Source organism: Solanum tuberosum, unplaced genomic scaffold (assembly GCF_000226075.1).
Source record: "Solanum tuberosum cultivar DM 1-3 516 R44 unplaced genomic scaffold, SolTub_3.0 scf00096, whole genome shotgun sequence".
In the NCBI taxonomy this organism is placed as follows: domain Eukaryota; kingdom Viridiplantae; phylum Streptophyta; class Magnoliopsida; order Solanales; family Solanaceae; genus Solanum; species Solanum tuberosum.
The window spans coordinates 1351348-1371784 of record NW_006239025.1 but is presented as its reverse complement, the minus strand read 5'-3'; the positions used below and the strand labels follow the sequence as shown (position 1 = coordinate 1371784).

General features: G+C 36.3%; 3 protein-coding genes across 4 annotated transcripts in view; 1 reads left to right on the top strand and 2 right to left on the bottom strand.

Moving 5' to 3' along the window:
- Positions 1 to 1031: 1031 nt before the first annotated feature.
- On the top strand, positions 1032 to 10729 carry LOC102596099 (putative callose synthase 8). Of its 2 annotated transcripts, XM_006348296.2 has the most exons (36): positions 1034 to 1460; positions 1833 to 1933; positions 2156 to 2277; positions 2389 to 2470; positions 2564 to 2668; positions 2833 to 2952; positions 3148 to 3240; positions 3335 to 3426; positions 3544 to 3670; positions 4131 to 4268; positions 4347 to 4423; positions 4527 to 4680; positions 5475 to 5600; positions 5707 to 5824; positions 5937 to 6265; positions 6386 to 6438; positions 6529 to 6589; positions 6702 to 6783; positions 6872 to 6921; positions 7014 to 7100; positions 7167 to 7307; positions 7390 to 7493; positions 7575 to 7659; positions 7739 to 7899; positions 8094 to 8217; positions 8314 to 8408; positions 8489 to 8627; positions 8755 to 8906; positions 9035 to 9144; positions 9250 to 9369; positions 9475 to 9543; positions 9632 to 9800; positions 9900 to 10011; positions 10225 to 10344; positions 10417 to 10532; positions 10711 to 10729. In XM_006348296.2, the coding sequence occupies exons 1-36, from the start codon at positions 1226 to 1228 to the stop codon at positions 10727 to 10729; spliced, it is 4188 nt and encodes a 1395-aa protein (XP_006348358.1). In that variant the 5' UTR covers positions 1034 to 1225. The 2 variants fall into 2 exon arrangements, with proteins under 2 accessions (XP_015164660.1, XP_006348358.1); XM_015309174.1 differs by lacking the exons at positions 9475 to 9543; positions 9632 to 9800; positions 9900 to 10011; ... (1 more) ...; positions 10417 to 10532; positions 10711 to 10729 and having other exon boundaries at positions 1032 to 1460; positions 9016 to 9144; positions 9250 to 9339.
- Positions 10730 to 14347: 3618 nt separating this feature from the next.
- LOC102595762 (acetolactate synthase 2, chloroplastic-like) lies at positions 14348 to 16557 on the bottom strand. Its single transcript, XM_006348295.2, has one exon. The coding sequence runs from the start codon at positions 16508 to 16510 to the stop codon at positions 14537 to 14539; it is 1974 nt and encodes a 657-aa protein (XP_006348357.1). The 5' UTR covers positions 16511 to 16557; the 3' UTR covers positions 14348 to 14536.
- Positions 16558 to 17996: 1439 nt separating this feature from the next.
- Positions 17997 to 20437, bottom strand: part of LOC102595439 (C2 domain-containing protein At1g53590) — an 8058-nt gene continuing 5617 nt past the window's right edge. Inside the window, exons 9-12 of the mRNA XM_006348294.2 lie at positions 19980 to 20072; positions 19719 to 19905; positions 19425 to 19548; positions 17997 to 19188 (exon numbers count right to left, since the gene is read on the bottom strand). Of these exons, the coding sequence (XP_006348356.1) occupies positions 18181 to 19188; positions 19425 to 19548; positions 19719 to 19905; positions 19980 to 20072 (1412 nt within the window). The 3' untranslated portion in view covers positions 17997 to 18180. The remainder of the gene's footprint in view (positions 19189 to 19424; positions 19549 to 19718; positions 19906 to 19979; positions 20073 to 20437) is intronic.

Below are 20437 nucleotides of genomic sequence, written 5' to 3'. Positions count from 1 at the left end.
ATATGATTACTTGAGCTGAGGATCTATCGAAAACAGTCTGTCTAACTTATGAAGGTAGGAGTAAAGCTACCTACGCATCACCCTCCGCAGACCCTACTTACGAAGATTATACTGGATTACTGTTGTATAACTTTGTCTACCAAATATTTAGATAGATGATAAGAATTACCTAATACTTTGGTAGTCGTTTACTTCATTGACTACTAGATTACATCGGTAAGGTGTGCCACTCCTACATCTATAAAATAGGGAGGGATGAAACAAGCCTTAGACAGTGACACACATTTTAAAGTCGTGCGGGACTAGACTTAAAGCGGACATCATCATTAACGGGCTGGGCTGTTACATATGGTATTACAATCACTTCGCGTACAACCTTGAGCAATGGTAGGACAAAACTGTGTTTCCTTTTTGTTTCATATTCTTGCAGTAGCAGTTAAAGCAGAGCCCCAGCAGCATTCTATACAAGTCCACTACTAAGGGATGAGTTATGACGTCTCTTCTCTTTGTATTTTCAACTCTCTACTAAATTTGCCTAAAAGTTGACTTGATATTGAGAAAAATTTAAAAAGGAGAAAAAAAAAAGAACTAACCAAAGGTGAGTTTATTTTAAGGCTAAGACACTTGAACACATGATTTTTTTGCGCGTGTTCTCAAATATCTATGACGTAGATAAGTTAACCACATAAAATTTATTTTCACATCACCCTCAATTGGAACAAACTTTAAGTTTTACTACTTGTAAATGTTTTTTCAAAATTTTGAGTTGGAAGTGTCTAATAGGAATACCTTATCCTGTGTTCAGGTACTCAATCAGGGTAGACCCTAGTTCGAGTATCTAAATAAAATTTATTGACAAGTTTAAGGGCTTGTCCATGTATTCCGCCTTATTCTGAATGGTTTCTTTATGTAATGTCATTCCTTAACCAAGTGAACAATGGCTTTTATATGTTGGTCCCATTCTTTATAGTATTATTTTAACATTAAAAATACCTGCTTAGAAGTTCATTTAACATTCTTTTTTGATTTCCACAGTGAAAAAGTTCCCTCTCCCATTCAGAAAACACAAATATCAAAAGCAAAAGTGAAAAAGATTACATCCCAAAAGCAACCAAAAAGCAAATTCACACTGACACCAAACCAAAAAAAAACATGTATATACAGTCAAGATCCTATTTTTATACTCTCAATCTCATGCATACTTGTTCCTCTTCATTCCCAAAAAATGGCAGAAATTGTTCTTGCAGAACCAATTCAAGAAAGTACTGCTAGTACCAGCAGAAGAGCTTATACCACAAGCAATGAAAGGCCCTATACTAGATCAATCACTTACGGGCGTGATCATGTGCCTGAGCCCTTTGACAGTGAGAAGTTGCCAGTGACTTTGATTTCGGAGATTCAAAGATTTCTTCGCGTAGCTAATCTTATCGAGTCAGAGGAGCCTCGTGTGGCTTATCTTTGTAAGACTTCATCTAAAATTTTCTTGTGTGATGACTTGTTTTAGCTGTTGTAGTGAAAGTGGCAGAGTGTCATTCTTGTCTGTGAAAAAGATTATGAGTATAATTCTTTGAATTCGAAGAGGTAGTTTTATTATTACATTTCTCTTAGATAGTACTCCCTCTGACCCAAAATAAGTGTGCTTTATCTCATTTCACACACATTAAGAAAAATAGTAACTATAAGGTATAGTTTACTAAGTTAATCTGTTTATTAGACGTTTCTTGAGAATTGAGCACTATTAATCATAATTTGGGTTTCTCATTCTTCTTCTTAATGTGATAATTCTTATTTTCTTTTTGGTGATAAGTGGTTAATCCAGTTTTCTTAATCAGGTCGGTTTCATGCATTCGAAGTAGCACATAACTTGGATAGGAATTCGAATGGCCGAGGAGTACGACAGTTTAAAACTGCCCTTCTTCAACGACTTGAACAGGTATACTCTTATTCTGCAGAAAAAAGGATAATTAGTCAGTTACTCAATCTGATTGTAAATGTCAATATCAAATTTTGCTTCAATTTTTCGTGGTCGACTAACAATTTCATCCCGAGACATACCATTACACAGTTTAAACTGAGTTAATAGTATTTGTAATAGTTTCGTGGTACTGTCTAGATTCATGCTATTGAATTGCCACGTCTGATTTATGAATTATAGGATGAAGAAGTTACTCTCAGGAAAAGGAAGGAAAGGACTGATTTACGTGAACTTAGACGTGCTTATCGCGAGTATAAAGACTTCATAATCAAACATGGTGGGGAGAGTAATCTTGAAAATAGGTAATAATTCTACTCGGTTAAGAATTATCTTTGGTACAAGAGTGCTGATGTCCTTAAAATCATCAGTACTTATTTCAGTAATATTCATGTTCTGTTCTCTTACTTGCACAGAGAAAGGCTGACTAAGGCACGTGTCGTTGCTTCAGTATTGTTTGAAGTATTGGATACAGTTTCCAGAGCAGCAGGTGTTCAGGTTTTGTTTACGCGATTTCCTTCTCTTAGTACTTTGATTAGCTCAATCTTTGGTTTACTTGCTAATAGAACCTTCCATGTATCTTCTTATTAGGCTGGGAGTGAGAGTAGCGATGCCAAATCTGAACTCTTTGTGTCATATAACATTCTTCCACTTGATCAAGGAGGAATTCATCACGCGATCATGCAACTCCCTGAGGTATGTATAGATAATTATATGTGTTTGGCTGGCTAAATAGTTTTGACTGTGGCAGTTACTTCCTCTTTTTTCCCATTTAGGTGAAAAAAGCCTATTTATTGGCCAATTTTGTTTTCTTTCCTTCCATATGGCAGCTCATATGTAATGAGCTTAATGTTCCACAGGTTAAAATTGCGGTTGCTGCAGTTCGGGATGTTCGTGGTTTGCCTTTCCTGGAAGATTGTCGAAAACAAGAAACCAACCTGGATTTGTTCAAGTGGCTTCAGTTTTGCTTTGGATTTCAAGTACTAACTTTTCTAGCATTCTCAGTTCAAATATTCTCCGTTCCACTACCGTTTCTTTCTTTATCCATTTTTGGTTGTGTCAACATTATAAAAGCTGGAAATCTCATCATTTCTTATGGACTTCACAACTCTAATTCAAGCATTTTATCCTCCTATCTATCACATCAATAGTTAATATCACTTTTCTCTTGCCAGAAAGGGAATGTGGCCAACCAGAGAGAGCATTTAATTTTATTACTTGCTAACACACATGTTCGGCAGACTCAGAAGCAAGTATTAGTACCCAAGGTGCTGTCCTAGTGTTACCTGGCTCTTTCTAGTTAAGGTGTCATTTCAATTTTCATTTTAATAGACTTTGTTACGCTTACTTTCCGGGTATTAGCTAGGGGATGTTGCTGTTGATGAGCTGATGAAGAAGTTTTTTAAAAATTATACAGATTGGTGCAAATTTTTGGGACGAAAGAGCAATATTAGGTAAGATAATCTGTGACATGACGATACACTTTGAATTCCTTCTGCTTTCTGAAGTTATTTCTCTTCTTACTTCTTATCGCTCTCTAACATATTTTTCGTTATCTCATGGCTCTTCAGGGTGCCATATCTGAAACAGGAGGCTCAGCAGTACAAACTTCTGTATATAGCTCTTTATCTTCTGATATGGGGAGAGGCTGCAAATTTAAGGTTTATGCCAGAATGCTTGTGTTACATGTTTCACCATGTAAGCTGACATTTTATACCATTTCTATAAAGGTGACTGCGTTCAAATACTTGCATAAGTTTTGGAGATTGAGATCCAATAAATATTCTCTTTCTTTGCCTATTGAAAATATATGACACTTGGGCCTAACTCAATCCGAAAAGCTAGCTTATGAGGGGGAGATTGCCCAAGTCCATATAAGCAAACCATTAGTCCATTCCCCCAACCGATGAAGGATTCTAACCCACTCGACTGGGAGCCCAAATAGGGATGAACCTGGTTCTTATATACCATGTAAAGATATGACACTTGAGTCTTAAGTCAACCCCAAAAGCTAGCTCATGAGGGGAGGATTGCCCAACGTCTACATAATCAAACCACAAGTCCATTCCTCAACCGATGTGGGACTCTAACCCACTCTAACACCTCTATTTTATGATACAATGCAAATATGATGAAAAAAACATATTCTCTCTTGCAGATGGCATATGAGCTGCATAGCATGCTAACTGGTGCTATAAGCATGACAACCGGAGAAAAGGTCATACCAGCTTACCAAGGAGATTCAGAATCTTTTCTCAACAATGTAGTGTTTCCGGTGTATGATGTCATATATAAGGTACTTCATAGTTTGTACATGCATTTACCTCTGATCTCCATAATTTCAGTTTCTAACCTTGTCCCTGAAACACTCAAGGAAGCTATGAAAAACGGAAAAGGAACAGCTGATCATTCGACATGGAGGAACTATGATGATCTGAATGAATTCTTTTGGTAGAGATAACTTTCTCTCAATGCCAATCTTATATTTCAGTTGAGAGACTCCTTAAATATGTCAGGAATTTGTTGTGATCCGCTGGTTGCTTCTCTGTTTCAGGTCTCCAGATTGTTTTCAAATAGGTTGGCCCATGCGTCTGGACCATGATTTCTTTTGTATAGAAACTCCAAATAATGTCAAAGTTAAAAAAGAAAAGGCTTCTGCTTCTGACCTTCAAGAAAACAAGGATGCAAATGAAGATGAAGAAATGGGGGTAAGTTACCCTGTTGACATTTCAAATTAAAGTAAATAGTGTACATAGACACAAGAAAGCATCCTGACCTTTCATTGATAATGCAAATTTGCTTTTTATCTCACGTATTTGTTTCGTTAACCGCTTTTCCTTTTCTGTAAAATAAAGAAAAAATGGGCTCAAAACCTTTTTATCGCACGCTGTCTACATAAGGTCTTTTGGAAGGGATACATGGCTTTTCTCTTTAAATGATGTAGCCTTCTGTCTATCAACGTATTGCATTCCTGTTTCTTATGTGTAGCATGTTCACATATTGGCTTGAAAGGTTCTCTGTATTGGTTCAAACGACTCGTGTATTTTATGATTTTATCAACTGAAATGGTTATTAATTGTATTGTAATTACAATTGAAATGATCAAAAAGGAAATGTGAGTTAATACATGCTCTAAGGTGGCTTTTGATGTGGCAACATAAGTAATTTTCTTCTCTCGTACATGCATGTCTGTCTTTACAATTTGCAACACCAGGACTAAGCATATTCAATATCAGTTCTTTTTTCCTTATGTTTAAGATAGTAAATTCCAAAATTGAAGGGAGCCTCGGAACAACGGTAAAGTTGTCTTCATGGACCTATAGGTCACGGGTGCAAACCATGGGAGTAGCCACTAATGCTTGCATTAGGTTAGCTAGGCTGTCTACATCACACCCCTTGGGGTGTGGCCCTTCCCCAAACCTTGCTAACACAGGATGCTTCATACACTGGGCTGCCCTTCTAGTAAAATTCTAAAATTACAGTTTCATTCTGTGATCTTCAGATCCTAGTGGATGAAGTGCGTGAACCAAAGTGGCTGGGGAAGACAAATTTTGTAGAAATCCGCTCATTTTGGCAGATTTTCAGATGCTTTGACAGGATGTGGAGCTTTTTTATCCTATCACTTCAGGTCTGTTTGTGTAAGATAAGATATTAACAACAGCTTAAGTATACATTCTTACTAGGTTTCTAAGCTCCATTTTCTTTATCTTAATTTCTTGACTGTTTTCTTTTAGGCAATGATAATAATGGCTTCTCACGATTTGGAGTCTCCTCTACAAGTCTTTGATGCAACAGTACTCGAGGATGTTATGAGTATCTTCATCACTTCAGCAGTTCTTAAACTTGTAAATGGTATGCCTACTAAGTCTCTTGTTATTTTATTGTCCACCTTTTTCATCTTTTATTATCTACTTACGTATCATAACTTAAGACAAAACGTATGACGAGATTCTCATTCTTGCAGTTATTCTTGATATCATCTTTACATGGAAAGCTCGATGTACAATAGACCCTAATCAAACTCTGAAACATGTGCTGAGGGTGGTTGTTGCTATGATGTGGACCATCATTCTTCCCGTATATTATGCTAGTTCTCGTAAAAAATATACTTGTTATTCAACACAAAGTGGGAGTTGGCTTGGAGAATGGTGCTATTCTTCCTATATGGTTGCAGTTGCGTTCTACTTGATGACCAATGCAGTTGACATGGTTCTATTTTTTGTGCCTGTGGTTGGAAAATATATCGAGACCTCCAATTACCGGATATGCATGTTCTTATCCTGGTGGACTCAGGTAAACTTTCAGTGTCCTGATCCTAGCATGCACAACTGTGTTGGAGAAAGACGGTCCAAAAGAAACTTGTTCTGTTATACATTGGTCAAATTTTCACTTTTCTTGGTTTTCGTAATGCAGCCTAAGCTATATGTTGGGCGAGGAATGCAAGAAAGCCAACTCTCCCTTCTGAAGTATTTCTTACTATCCCTACTCTGAGCCTATTTTTTTATTTGAAGTAATCTCTTGATGAGTTTCTCATTAAGCCTTATTTCTGGTTTTAGGTATACCATTTTCTGGCTGTTCTTGTTAATAAGCAAACTTATATTTAGCTACACATTTGAGGTGAGTAGTTCTAAGGCTTCTTATTGGTTTACAAGTTAGTATTACTAATTTGATCGTTGACACATCCATCTGTGCCCACAAGCTACTAGTTGACTTATCATGAAATGTCCAGATAAAACCACTTATATCACCTACAAGACAGATCATGGCAATCGGAGTAAAAAATTACGACTGGCACGAGCTTTTCCCTAAAGGTAATTGTCTAAACCTTTTTATCTTCTTAAGTAGCTGAAGAGTGTAGATATATATGTAAATCCTCTGAATGATTTTTTTCCAATTTAGTCAAGAGCAATGCTGGAGCACTAGCTGCTATATGGGCTCCAATTGTACTTGTAAGTTATATTATGATTTCATCTTCTGTTTCTGAAGCTTTGTATTTTCTTTTAAACATAACAATCTTCCGTGCTGAATCTTGTTGTTTCAGGTATATTTCATGGATGCACAAATCTGGTATTCTGTCTACTGTGCAGTCTTTGGTGGAGTGTATGGAATCCTCCAGCATCTTGGTGAGGTGAGTTGTTTTTAGTTAAATTTTAAGCCATTATATGGATACTCTCAACTCTTTTATTTACCACAGATTCGGACATTGGGAATGCTGAGAAGTAGATTTTACTCATTACCTGAAGCTTTCAGTGATCGTCTTGTCCCACCCGAAGCAAAAGATTCTCGAAACACCTTAATGAATTGGCTCATCCCTTTGACATTCCAATTCCAAAAGGTTTTTACCATTGAAATTATTAAAGTTCACTTACTAACTTCTTTATAATTCTGTCTCATCCCTCTGGTGTTCCGTTTGGCAGAACTTTCACTTATCAGAAAGGGAAAAGAGCAATGTTGTGAAGTTTGCTCTTGTGTGGAACCAGATCATCAGTAGCTTCCGAGAGGAGGACGTGATAAGTGACAGGTGAATTATTTCTGTCTAGCTTATTTGGGCATGCTGTTCTTTATAAAAAAGCTAAGACTTTTGTGTAATAACTGACAACAGGGAGATGGATTTGATGAAAATACCTGTATCACCAGAATTACTCTCTGGTCGAGTTTATTGGCCCATTTTTCTTTTAGCAGATAAGGTACCATGTTGATCTTGAAGCTTTATCTAGTTTGATATTAGCATTGTTACTGTTTGACTTATCGTTGATCTGCTGGTAGCTTGCAAATGCATTATCTATTGCACGAGACTTTGAGGGAAAGGATGAAACGCTTTTAAGAACAATCAAGAAGGATACATACATGTTTATGGTTGTGATAGAGTGTTATGAATCGCTGAAATACATACTCGAAATTCTTGTTGTTGGTGACCTTGAGAGAAGGTAATTTTTTAGACTATTATTTCAAATGCAATTTAATACTCCCTTACTTTCTTAAACTCCGTGTCAAGTCAAAATCAGACAAACGAATTGAAACGGAGGGAGTACTGAAATCAATACTAGTGAAAGTGCTTTCTGCATTTTCATTTTTTTTCAATTTTAGACTCCCATTCATGACATGATTGTCTACCTTTCAGGGTTATTTCTGGTATATTAGATGAAATTGATGAAAGCATTCAAAAATCAACACTTCTCAAGGACTTGAAGATGAGCCAACTGCCGGTTCTATGCGCTAAGTGTATTACTTTACTTCAACTTCTGGTAAATTTGCACACAAGCATCAACCTTTTACTCTCTTCCTATAACCAATTTCTTCATTTACTCATGCTTTCCGTATTGACACATTGGTTTATCAAGGTCGAGGGAAACGAAAGCCTTCATAACAAAGTTGTATTGGCAATTCAAGATATCTTTGAGCTTGTAACAACCGATATGATGTTAAATGGGTCAAGGTTAGATGCCTAAAGAATTTCAAGTCATAATAATACTTACATTTATGTTGTGTCTAACCAACCATCCTTCGTGGTTGCAGAACGTTGGAGTCACTTAATGTTCACCTGCATAGTGGGGAAGAGGTTGTTGAATATTTCGTCTCGATTGAAGCACCACTGTTTGCATCTAAGGATTCAATCCATTTTCCATTGCCAGATAGTGATTCCTTATTGGAAAAGGTGTTCAAAATACTTTACTACTTATGGTTTCCTTTACTTGTAGTGTACTTATAGGCATACCTGAAAACATATGTGTAGCTACACAAACCTATTGTATGTATGGAGACTGATTTAGTTTCAATTGTAGATCAAGCGATTTCGTTTACTGCTTACTGTCAAAGATAAAGCACTGGATATACCGACCAACTTGGAGGCTCGTAGGAGGATTTGCTTTTTTGCCACTTCTCTGTCTATGAACATGCCAAATGCTCCAAAGGTGCGGAACATGTTATCATTCAGGTCAGATTTCATCACATTTACTTGATATTTTTGTCACTTCGCATAAAATTCCTACTCGTATGTGGAATTAACTACATACTGAGGTTTCAACAAGTAAACTTACTTACAGGGACATGTTTACTATACAGTGTTCTAACTCCACATTTCATGGAGGAAGTCAAATTTTCAAAGAAGGAGCTCAATTCAAGAAAACAAGCTGGAGTCTCTATCCTTTTCTATATGAAAAAGATATTTCCAGGTTGCCACGACGAAACTTCTCTATGACTTAAGAGAGTGAAAGAGAGCTTCTTCCATCTCATAAGTTTTGATTAACTAAATATTCATATTAATTATACGTCCTCAGATGAATGGGAAAACTTTTTGGAGCGCATGGAAAAGGAAGGAATAGATGAATCTAGTGATGAAATTGAAGAAGAGGAGAGAAATTGGGCTTCTTTCCGAGGGCAAACTCTAAGCAGAACTGGTGGATTTATCTTTCCTCTAAAAGTTATTTCGATATAAGCTGAAATTTTGAACTTTATCCTTACTAGAAATGTTCTTTATATGTTTTCTTTCGTTAACCAAATAGTCCGAGGAATGATGTACTACAGAAAAGCACTGAAGTTGCAAGCTTTTCTTGACATGGCTGAGGATGAAGGTTTGTCATATTCAGATATTTTGACTCTCTCCCTACACCAATATTCGACTCAAGTGAACATCATCTGCATGTTTCTGTCTTGCACCAGATATCCTCCAAGGTTATGATGCAATTGAGAGGAAAAATGATACATTATCAGCTCAACTTGAAGCCATGGCAGACATGAAATTTATACATGTTGTGTCTTGTCAAATATATGGATTACAGAAGACTACTGGTGACCCTCAGGCTCAAGACATACTCAATTTGATGAAAAGGTACTTTTTCCAAGTGAAACTTTCATTCAGGGTACTTTTGTACTTGTACACTCTTTTCTGAAATTTAACTATGTTAATTTATCGATGTTTTGCTTAAAGGTACCCTTCTTTACGCGTTGCTTATGTTGAGGAGAAAGAAGAAATTACAGCAGACAAGCCACGAAAAGTTTACTCATCTATTCTAGTTAAAGCTGTTAACGGTTTTGATCAGGTATTAAAAATGAATCCTCCAAGCAGTTGAAAACTGTCTTTTGCTTAATATTTTTGGACACTTCACTGTCAATATGCACATGACTTCTCAAGAAAATGCAGTAAGGAAGATCTATCTATTTGTTTCGTGTTATGTATCAAAATGAACAATGTCTTCTAATTCTAAATATTTGGTCTATGCGTACTCTTTACAAATCTTTTTCAACTGTTGTAGGAAGTATACCGTGTAAAGCTTCCAGGTCCACCAAATATTGGAGAAGGAAAACCTGAAAATCAAAATCATTCCATAATTTTCACACGCGGTGAAGCTCTCCAAACAATTGACATGAACCAGGTATTCATCAGCCTTAGGATTTTGAAAAAGAATAATCTCATATATATATGTTCTAATAGCTTGTTTTTACAGGATAATTATTTAGAAGAAGCTTTGAAAATACGAAATATCTTGCAAGAGTTCCTGAAACACAGTGGTCGGCGTCCTCCCACAATACTTGGCATGAGAGAACACATATTTACAGGAAGGTCAGCATCTAAGAATTGTGATTATGAAACTATCTAGTGCATTATCAACAACAATATTTTTGCGTGTTATGCAGAATGAGTTTACTTTAGAAAGAGAAAAATAGATATTAAAAGAAAAAAGACTAAAGAAGAAAATATTTTGAGTAAAATGCTAAAGAAACTTTCATCCTGATTGCAGTGTTTCTTCTTTAGCTTAGACAATCAAATTTTGGAATTAATCTGAGCAGACTTTAAAGGTGTATCTGTACAAATCCATAAAAAATTGATCCGAATTTTCAGCGTATGTTGTAGTTCTTGAAATCCTCTCCGCAACAAAAGAAGAAACTTGTGGTTCAGAAACTCCTACATCGAGTTATGATTTTTTACTATGATTGTTCAAGGCTGCGTATCGAACATACCAAATTTGTAAATCAACTTCAGATATTAATCTGATCAATTCAAAAGGAATTTTGATATACGATAGGTTGTTGAGTTTCATTTTAGATAAAGCGACTTGCATTCAGCTTGAGTTGTTGGATGATTTTGTGGAATTCATTAATGCTTCAAAGAGTAACTCAAATTTAGGGGCATTTTTACCCATAATGTCAAACTGAAATACCCTTAGAATCAAAGCTCTACTTATTTATATTGAAATGATGTACTCACAAAGGTCATGATTGAACACTCCAAGCTCAAGAGACAAATTTGTTTTCTTGGCAAGGGTGCACAAAGCTGAGGAATCAACATTCAAGCGTGTTGTCAACTTGAATATTTTTTTCATCAATTCGAAATGAAAGTCATTGCGGAAGGTCATGATTTGAACACTCCAAAATTAAGAGATAAATTTGTTTTTTTTTGGCAAGGGTGCTAAGCTGTTATTTTCATCAATTCGGAGTGAATTTCGTTATGATTATCACACCTAGTGTTTTTCTTGTTCTCTTCGCAACGAAAAAAGAATCTCATAGTTACATCACTCATATATCAAGTTATGAATTTTCTGTCACATGCTTGTAAAACTGAAGAATTGAGCAACGCAGAATCTGAAAATATATATGTACTAATCTGGAGATCTTATGTCCATGATTTTTACATATGGTGTATTTATGTGAGTTATGCTTTCAATGGAATAAGAATCGCGTCATTTTGATGCTCCTACACTATATATATATATATAAAAAAAAATTGCATCATTTTAAATAGTAACTTGGGCACGTGGGCACATATATATCTTTAAAATACACCATTAAATAGTGCAGGGGGTAATAGGTCCTGCCCAAAGTTTAGGATTGTTACAACAATTTCGGTCAAAGTTCAATTTAAAAAATATACAAAAAAAAATTGACAATGTAAGGATAGAGTAGACATTTAAGAAAGTCAATTAAGATAAAAAGGGGGAGAATGATTATTTCTTAAAGCTGAAGGAGAGTTCGACTTTTAAAGTAAAGTTCGGAGGTGTAAATAATTTTCACCCCTTTTTAATGGTTTTTGAGTTTGACATGACATGATCAAATAGTATATGTATTGGTTAGTGGTTACACGTTTAAAAATCACCTATTGGAGGGTGAAGTGTATGCTACCTCAAGGAAAATTAGTGTAACTTGTAAGATCAGTTCTCTACGAACTCATGAAATCAAACGGGGTTCATAATTGGAAAGAGCACAACGAAGAAAACCAAAAACAGTTAAAAAGATAAATCATGTGACTTATATTACCTAAGTATACATCAACTCGCTGATTCAAAAATATCAATATAAAGTTAATTATCTTGTGCTACATTTTTTTGTTTATGGGTGCACATAGTCATGAACTTTCTTCAAATTTCATTTTTTCCTCAATTTTATTTCCATCCATTTCTCAATTCTCATGATACATCTTTTAATGCTTAACTTTTAAAAAAACTCAATAATTTCCCACGTGAATGGAGAAAAATTATATTATGAAAAAAAAATCACGTTATATACAAATAAGGATTAATTGCATCTATTAAGTAGATTTTCATTTGAATTCTCCATAGTGAATATACATATGAAATTCTTTTGTTAGAAAAAAGAGCAGTTCAATATTTGCCATTAATATGTAACACTTTTGTTGCATAATAAAATTTACTAGGACTGACTTTTAGAGAAAAGAAGAAGAAGGGTGTTACCTGCCTACAATGCAAGAAGCCAACTCTGTTTTATTGGAAAAGGAAACAACACACCGGTATGAAATAAGGGGTCGTTTGGTAGAAAGATTGATGAACACATGGATTAGTAATGCGGGTATTAGCAATACAGGAATTGTTATTTATCAAGTGTTTGGGTTCATTGTTTCCCACATAATCTTATGTGTTGTTTAAAACTCTACAAGATAAAAGTTCTTCACAGTAAAAAAAACTCTTTTCTTTTCGTTCTTTTACCAAACGTCTACAAAACAGAAACCATTTAAAAGGAAGACCTGTCTCTTGCAAAAACACTTGATTGAGTTCTTTTGAAAAACTCAACCGAATTCTCTTTGCTGCAACAAGAAATGATACTTCATCTGGAGACTCTGATTCACAATTAAGGCCTCGAGTCTCCTCATTTTGCTCAGGAACAGAAGCATAACAAATTGCAAGTATCCTATATAAAAGCAAAATGACATTTGTATTTGGTTCTTCCATCCAACATCGCTTTATAAAACAGCTATCCTCAAAGCTGAACCCCTTTATTGCTGGTTTGAGGTTTCTTTCGTGTTTAGAGATGACGACTGTGTCTTAATTGGACTCCTGCATTTCCACCATTAGTTGTCTGTGAAGGTTCAATATGTTGCCCACCCATGTCCGGATTTGAACTGGGGAAAAGAGGATTTGCAGTCCTCAGTCCTTACCACTCGGCCATGGCCCATGTCTCTGCCAACTGCTTTGCAGCTGCAAGTTTTACATCACTAGCACGTGTTCCATACTGCAGACCAGCAATAGGGGATTTCAGGAAGTCCATTCGGTTATTGCATCAAGTTATCAACCTGCCCCAGCTCCACATTTAAGTTTAAAGTACGAGCTTGAGCAAGAGTTCCTGTCTTATCATCATACATACTGATATCTTGATTTATGAATGATGCATGTAGGACTTCAATGAAGACACAGAGGGATCTGGGAATTTAATAACCATACAAGATAAGTGCAGTGAACAAATGCGGAAGGCCAGACAACTCAGTTGAATTACTGGTATTGTCAAAAGGTTGCAGATACCACCATTTTGGCATGTCGGATTTTATATTTAATTCAAAGCCAATGGAAATAACACATGATATCAAGAGAAGGAGGCTGAAAAAGAGGTAAATGATCTTCTCCATCTGTAACAGAACACTATTAATCGAAACGTAAGACCTATTAAAGGAGGAAATGTGCACCCCCACCAAAAGTTCTTTTCACTTTCATGACATTTTTCTTCAAGACTTCCATGGTTAATCTACTTATGAATATCTTTATTATTTCCTTTGGTTGTTTCTTTTGAAGAAGCGCATACATCACTATGTACGCCAAATCAAGAGACACGTTTTCTGGAAAGCAAATCACATGGTCCATGACCAAACTAACATATTTTCATGTTTTTACACCAATCATTCACATTTCAGTATGTACAGAGAAAAGGAGGAGCGAGAATCAAGTACATCAATTGACAAAGCAATCCAAATTAACTCATTAGCATCATCATTTGAATTTATCACAAGTGACACCACATTCAAGTTTTTCCATAGATTCTAGTTACACAAGCTATTATCCTCGAGTCCGTCTTATGCCAACCATTTTCAAATAGAGCTCCAGATAATGAAATTAGTGCTGCCAATTAAAAAAAAATTTGAATCCTTCTTCACAGTCAACCAAAGCAAGATGATGCAAAACTTTAAGTAAACATAAATACCAAGTAGAGTGTAATACAACAGCCACAACAAGCAAAGCCACGCCAAAGACCAACGGCAAACTAGACAGATAGAACACTTTTGGCTTAATAGAAGTTTATTTTAGATAATACAATGCCTCGAACTAGTTATGTAGCTTCTCAAAGTCAATAGGAACGTCTCCCATCACCCTCCGTAATCACATCTTTGAAAGCGCCACCACTGGGAATCATAGGTAGAACGTGCTCCTGATGAGGTACAATCACATCCAACAAGTATGGCCCAGGAGTGTCTAACATCTTTTGAATGGCAGCTCTAAGATCATCCCTGTGTGACACTCTTGCAGCAGGTACGCCACAAGCCTCTGCAAATTTCAGCATATTAGGGAAGATTTCTTCCTCATTAGCAGGATTACCCAAGTAAGTGTGTGCTCTGTTAGCCTTATAGAATCGATCCTCCCACTGAACCACCATTCCCAAGTGTTGATTATTCAGTAACATAATCTTAACTGGGAGATTCTCCACCTTAATTGTTGCTAACTCCTGCACATTCATGATAAAACTCCCGTCACCATCAATGTCAACCACAATCTCACCCGGTCTTCCAACAGCCGCACCTATAGCAGCAGGCAAACCAAATCCCATTGCTCCTAATCCACCAGATGTCAACCATTGGCGTGGCTTTTTGTACTTATAGTATTGGGCAGCCCACATTTGGTGTTGCCCCACACCAGTACTAATAATGGCATTTCCGTTAGTTAACTCATCAAGAACCTGAATAGCATATTGTGGAGGGATGGCTTCACCAAAAGTCTTATAATTCAATGGGTACTTCACCTTCTGCTCCGTTAACTCCTGCCTCCAAGCAGAAAAGTCCAACTTCAGCTTACCTTCTTTACCCTCCAATATGGAATTCAAACCCTGTAATGCCAACTTGATATCTGCACAAATGGAAACATGAGGTTGCTTGTTCTTTCCAATCTCAGCCGAATCAATATCAATGTGGACAATTTTCGCTCGGCTAGCAAAAGCTTCCAATTTACCAGTAACTCGATCATCAAACCTCACCCCAAATGCAAGCAACAAATCACTACTATCCACCGCATAATTAGCATACACAGTCCCATGCATACCCAACATTTGAAGAGAAAGCTCATCCCCACATGGAAAAGTTCCAAGACCCATCAAAGTACTCGCCACAGGAATACCCGTAAGCTCCACAAATCGTCTCAGCTCCTCACTCGATTGTGTACACCCACCACCCACATACAAAACAGGCTTCTTCGACTCCGAAATCAGCCTAACAATTTGTTCCAAAAGCATCTCATTAGGCAATTTAGGCAACCTAGAGATGTAACCAGGCAACCTCATTGGCTGATCCCAATTAGGTATCACCAATTGTTGCTGAATATCCTTAGGAACATCAATCAGAACCGGTCCAGGCCGTCCCGATTTCGCTAGAAAAAACGCTTCACGAACAACCCTAGGAATATCCTCTACATCCATAACAAGATAATTATGCTTCGTAATGGATCTCGTTACCTCAACAATAGGAGTTTCCTGAAACGCATCAGTACCAATCATCCTCCTCGGCACTTGACCCGTAATAGCAACAATCGGAATACTATCCAACAAAGCATCCGCAAGACCGCTAACAAGATTCGTAGCTCCCGGACCAGATGTAGCAATGCAAACACCAGGGAACCCAGTGGCCCGTGCGTAACCCTCTGCAGCAAACACACCACCCTGTTCATGACGTGGCAGCACATTACGAATAATATTGGAACGTGTCAAAGCCTGATGAATCTCCATGGAAGCACCTCCTGGGTATGCAAATACATCCTTAACCCCTTCCCTTTCAAGTGCCTCCACAAGAACATCACAACCCTTTCTGGGTTCGTCAGGGGCGAAACGTGAAACGAAGATTTCGGGTTCAGAAACGTCGTTATGGGTCGTGGTTGATAGGATGACATTTGAGACAGTGAAACGGCTATGATGTTGGGTGTGGGTAAGGTGAAGGGGTGAGGTATTTTTGGGGTGATTGTGGAAAGTAAAGGTAGATTTGGGAAGAAGGATGGAAGATTTTGATGAAGATGGAGGTAGGTTTTTGGAAAAACAAGGAGATGGAGATGCAGCCGCCATTATTGTTGAGGAGCTAAACTGAAAGGAGGAAGTGGCTATTTTATTCGAAAAAAATTATTGTGGTTGAGGCACAACCAATAATAGTGGTGTGAGGGCATCCTTTCCTTTTTGACAAGTGTTTTTGTGGGCCTTTTCTTCTTGTCATACACACTCTCTCTTTCACTTCCATTTTCTCAAAATTAGTATTTTCTTTATCTGCATTTTTTTTCCTTTGCAAAATTCTTTTTCTATTTTATCTTTGCACCCTTTTTTAATCAATATTTTTATAGTTTTTTTTTAGTCCTACTTCTTAGTGCAAAAAAATATATTCATACTACTATTATTTTATGTTTTCACAAATTCATTTGATTGACTCTTTTTTTCTATTAATTCTTGTAACACACAAGAGAAAAAATGAATTTATAAAAATTTCGTTTCACATTTTAAAACGCTTAACATAAAGAAAATTTAAAAAGAAAATCTTGAACAAGAAACACAAAAAATTAAATACATACCACGGAAGTAGAGAATTTAACAAATATAAAAAAGAAAAGATAATTGAGTGCTTGATATCATTAATACATTATTATTAATATAAAGCATTCAAATACATTAAGTGGTTATAGAATAAACAAAAATAAAACATATTTAATAATTAAAAATTGGGTGGTTAAAATTGAAAATCTCAAAAAATAAATTAATGACTAAAATTTAAATAATTAAAATTAAATTATGGATTTAAATGTAATAAATAATACCGATTAAATTTTAGTAGCTCAATTGGTTGATTATATGAATTTTTACTTTTTTGTGAGAGTTCAATTTATTTATTTTAGTTTCACTATCTTCGAATTTATTTTAAAAATTAATTAATTTCATCTGACATATTACTTTAATTTTTCATCAAATAAATGATATATATATATATATATATATATCCGTGGGTGAGTTCTAAAGTTTTTTTCTATCAACATAAAATTACACTAAGAGTTGACAAGCAAAAAAAGAAAATGCAAGTAAGAAAGAAAAAAATAAAAGAAAAGATTAAAATTGAAAGAAAAAAGTAAGGAAATGAAACAAGTACAATATGGGCCCATAATATACACATGGCAGCCCAAAAAGGCCTCACACAACTGACACTATGTGTGCATTTTATTCAACTTGATTGAGAAAAAAATACTGTGCGCCACGAAAAAAAAAATTGACTCAATCCAAATGGGAAGAATTTTTTTAATTAAATTTGAAATAATGGACAAAATCTCGAGTCATTCAAAAAAAGGGAAAAGATTCAATTATGTCATCGAATTTCTAAAAAGGCTCATTTATATCCTCCATTAAAAATTTGGCTTATCTATGTCATTGTTGTTAGAGAAAATGCTCATCCATGCCATTTTTTAAAACTTCAGTTTTGCAAAACCAATTTTTACACCCAAAAAGGGTTTAACACTTTTCAATTGGAGTTTTTGGATCAAATATACACTTTTTGCTTCTTTTCTGTAAGAACACATTAAGAACATAAACAACTCTCAAATTTTCAACATCTTCAAATCATATACTTTCAACTTATGGTACATTAAATCTAGCCAACATGAAGCTATTACAGGCAGGACATAACAACATATACATTCAGAGACTGTACAATGGGGGAAACTGAGAAAAAACATCCTGTTGTAACATATTCAGACTTTACCTCATTCGTCTACCTCAGACTTTTTAAAACTTGAAGACTGACCCAAGGCATGATTTTCGTTCGAGTCCCCTGCTACCTCATCTGGAGTTTTGATGATTTCACTATCTACCAGTTCACTGGTTCTTATTGTGGTGTCGGAATTCTCTATACCGGAACTGGCTGTGGAACTGTTGTCAACTGAAGGTGCTACAACTGGAGGTGAATCAACTGATGAACGTTGAGACTCTGCATAAGAAGTATCAGACTCCACAGAGCCCAGTCTTTCTGTCTCTGATGATTCTACTTCCTCTTTAGATTTACCTGATGACTTCCCAGACATCACTTTCTTTATGCCACCACCAACAGATTTGCCAGCGTTTTTAAGGATTTTCTTTGTCCTGTTTCTCACTCTCCCCTTTGTGGGGTTTTTCCCATTTCCTGCACGGTTCTCTTTCCCATCTTCTGTAGCTGTTGTTGTTAATGATGAAGGCAAAATGGTGTCATCCACTATAATCTTCACTGCGATATCCTTAGCATTAACTGCCCTAAGATTCACACGTGGAGATGAAACAGGCTCTCCGAGATTGCCCGACTTATCCTCTTTACTTGAACTTCTCCGGAAGAGCGAGCTGAACTTATGTAAACCCCTGTGAAAACGACCTGGGGAATCCGGCTTACTTCCATTAACACTTTCATCAAGCCTGTATTCATTATAGTGAGAGGAGCCGCCTGATGTTGACTTAAGACTTCCCTTAGAATCAGCATTCTCACTATGAACTTCTCCGCCAATAACCCTGCTCTTTCCCTTTCTTGGTTCCCATACTTGTGCTACTTCACTCCCTGGTTGGTGTACCCATATACCAGTCTCCCGCTGCCCTTCAATATTAATAGGTTCATACTTATCTGCAGTTTTTGAAGATTTGTCAGCTGATTCAGTGGTTAAGGAGCTTTGTTCAGTTTTATCCACCTCAGCAGATTTGCTTTCCTGTTCATTGACCACACTTCCGCTATCATATGACTGCTCCGCACCCTGAAAATTGCTGAAAACTTAGTACTTCCTTATTTTCCATCATTATTTATGAGAATAAACTGTACCTATTCCTCAGCACCATTATTTCGGTTTAGTGAATTCATCCATTATAGAATAATGAGTAAAGCAAACCATTTTTCAGGTGCAAAGAAGATAATACGTGAGAAATCTTTGCTTCTTAAATCTTAACATTCCAATTTAGTGTTCATGACAAATTGCACAGGCGAAACATATACCTTTTTGGCACAGTCAATAACACTTATGGCAAGATGCAATCTCCCCATTTTGATGTTCTGAAGAGACAGCCACATATCATGCCTCTGGCCATCCCTAAAATCACAGATATTGATGGAACATTTTCTGTTCACAAAAAACAAATAAAAAGTAAATAAGCTGCTTATGTCGGCTTCGAATATTATTCCATTGGAGAACATACTGATGTCAAAAGAAAAAGAGGGGAAATTATAGATAACTCATACACCTATAGGAAAGAGTCTTAGTATTTAAATTGCCAAGAGAACAGGACGAACCCCAATGTATCATCATATAAATGGTCTTTGTCACGAACTTCGATAATGAGCATGTCGTTAGGAGACTCCCATGTACAGACTGGAATCTTGAACTCCTCACGCCACTGTGGAGTCAATGTCTTCTTCTTAGTCTTAGTCCTGAATCTGTAAAGGCCAATGTGCCCCTTAACATATGGATCAGCCAATCCTGAAAAAGACCACCCAGCTTTTAGGCATATCTAATAATTTGACAGAAGTACAGTAAGATTATTTTCTAGGTACCATTTAAATCTGATGGCTTCATGTCAGCTGCTTCAAGAACTTCTAAAATCACAAAAGCAATGGGCTCCTTGGCATCAACTTGAAACCAGTTTTCTGACAAAATGAAAAAGAAGAGAGTTATGTAGCAGTGACAGAACATAACTAATTGAATTCAATCACTTTAAAAACAGAAGCTCAACAACTCTAATATCATATTTCCATCTAGACAAGTTACGCTGCACACACAAATGCGTTTAATTAGTACTGTACAAATGAAAGATGATAAGTGTTGCATCGAAAACTATCAGCATGGAATATTCAAATCTGTGAACCACCTCCACCAGTAATAGGAAAATACTTAATGGTATCCCATCCTGTCTGTATGTATTAGACATCAAATAGACTAAATTCAAGCACATTGAGGTGCTAATGCTTTTACTTCCCTTTGTCTTTATCCCAGGGGGAAGGGCGAGGGGGAA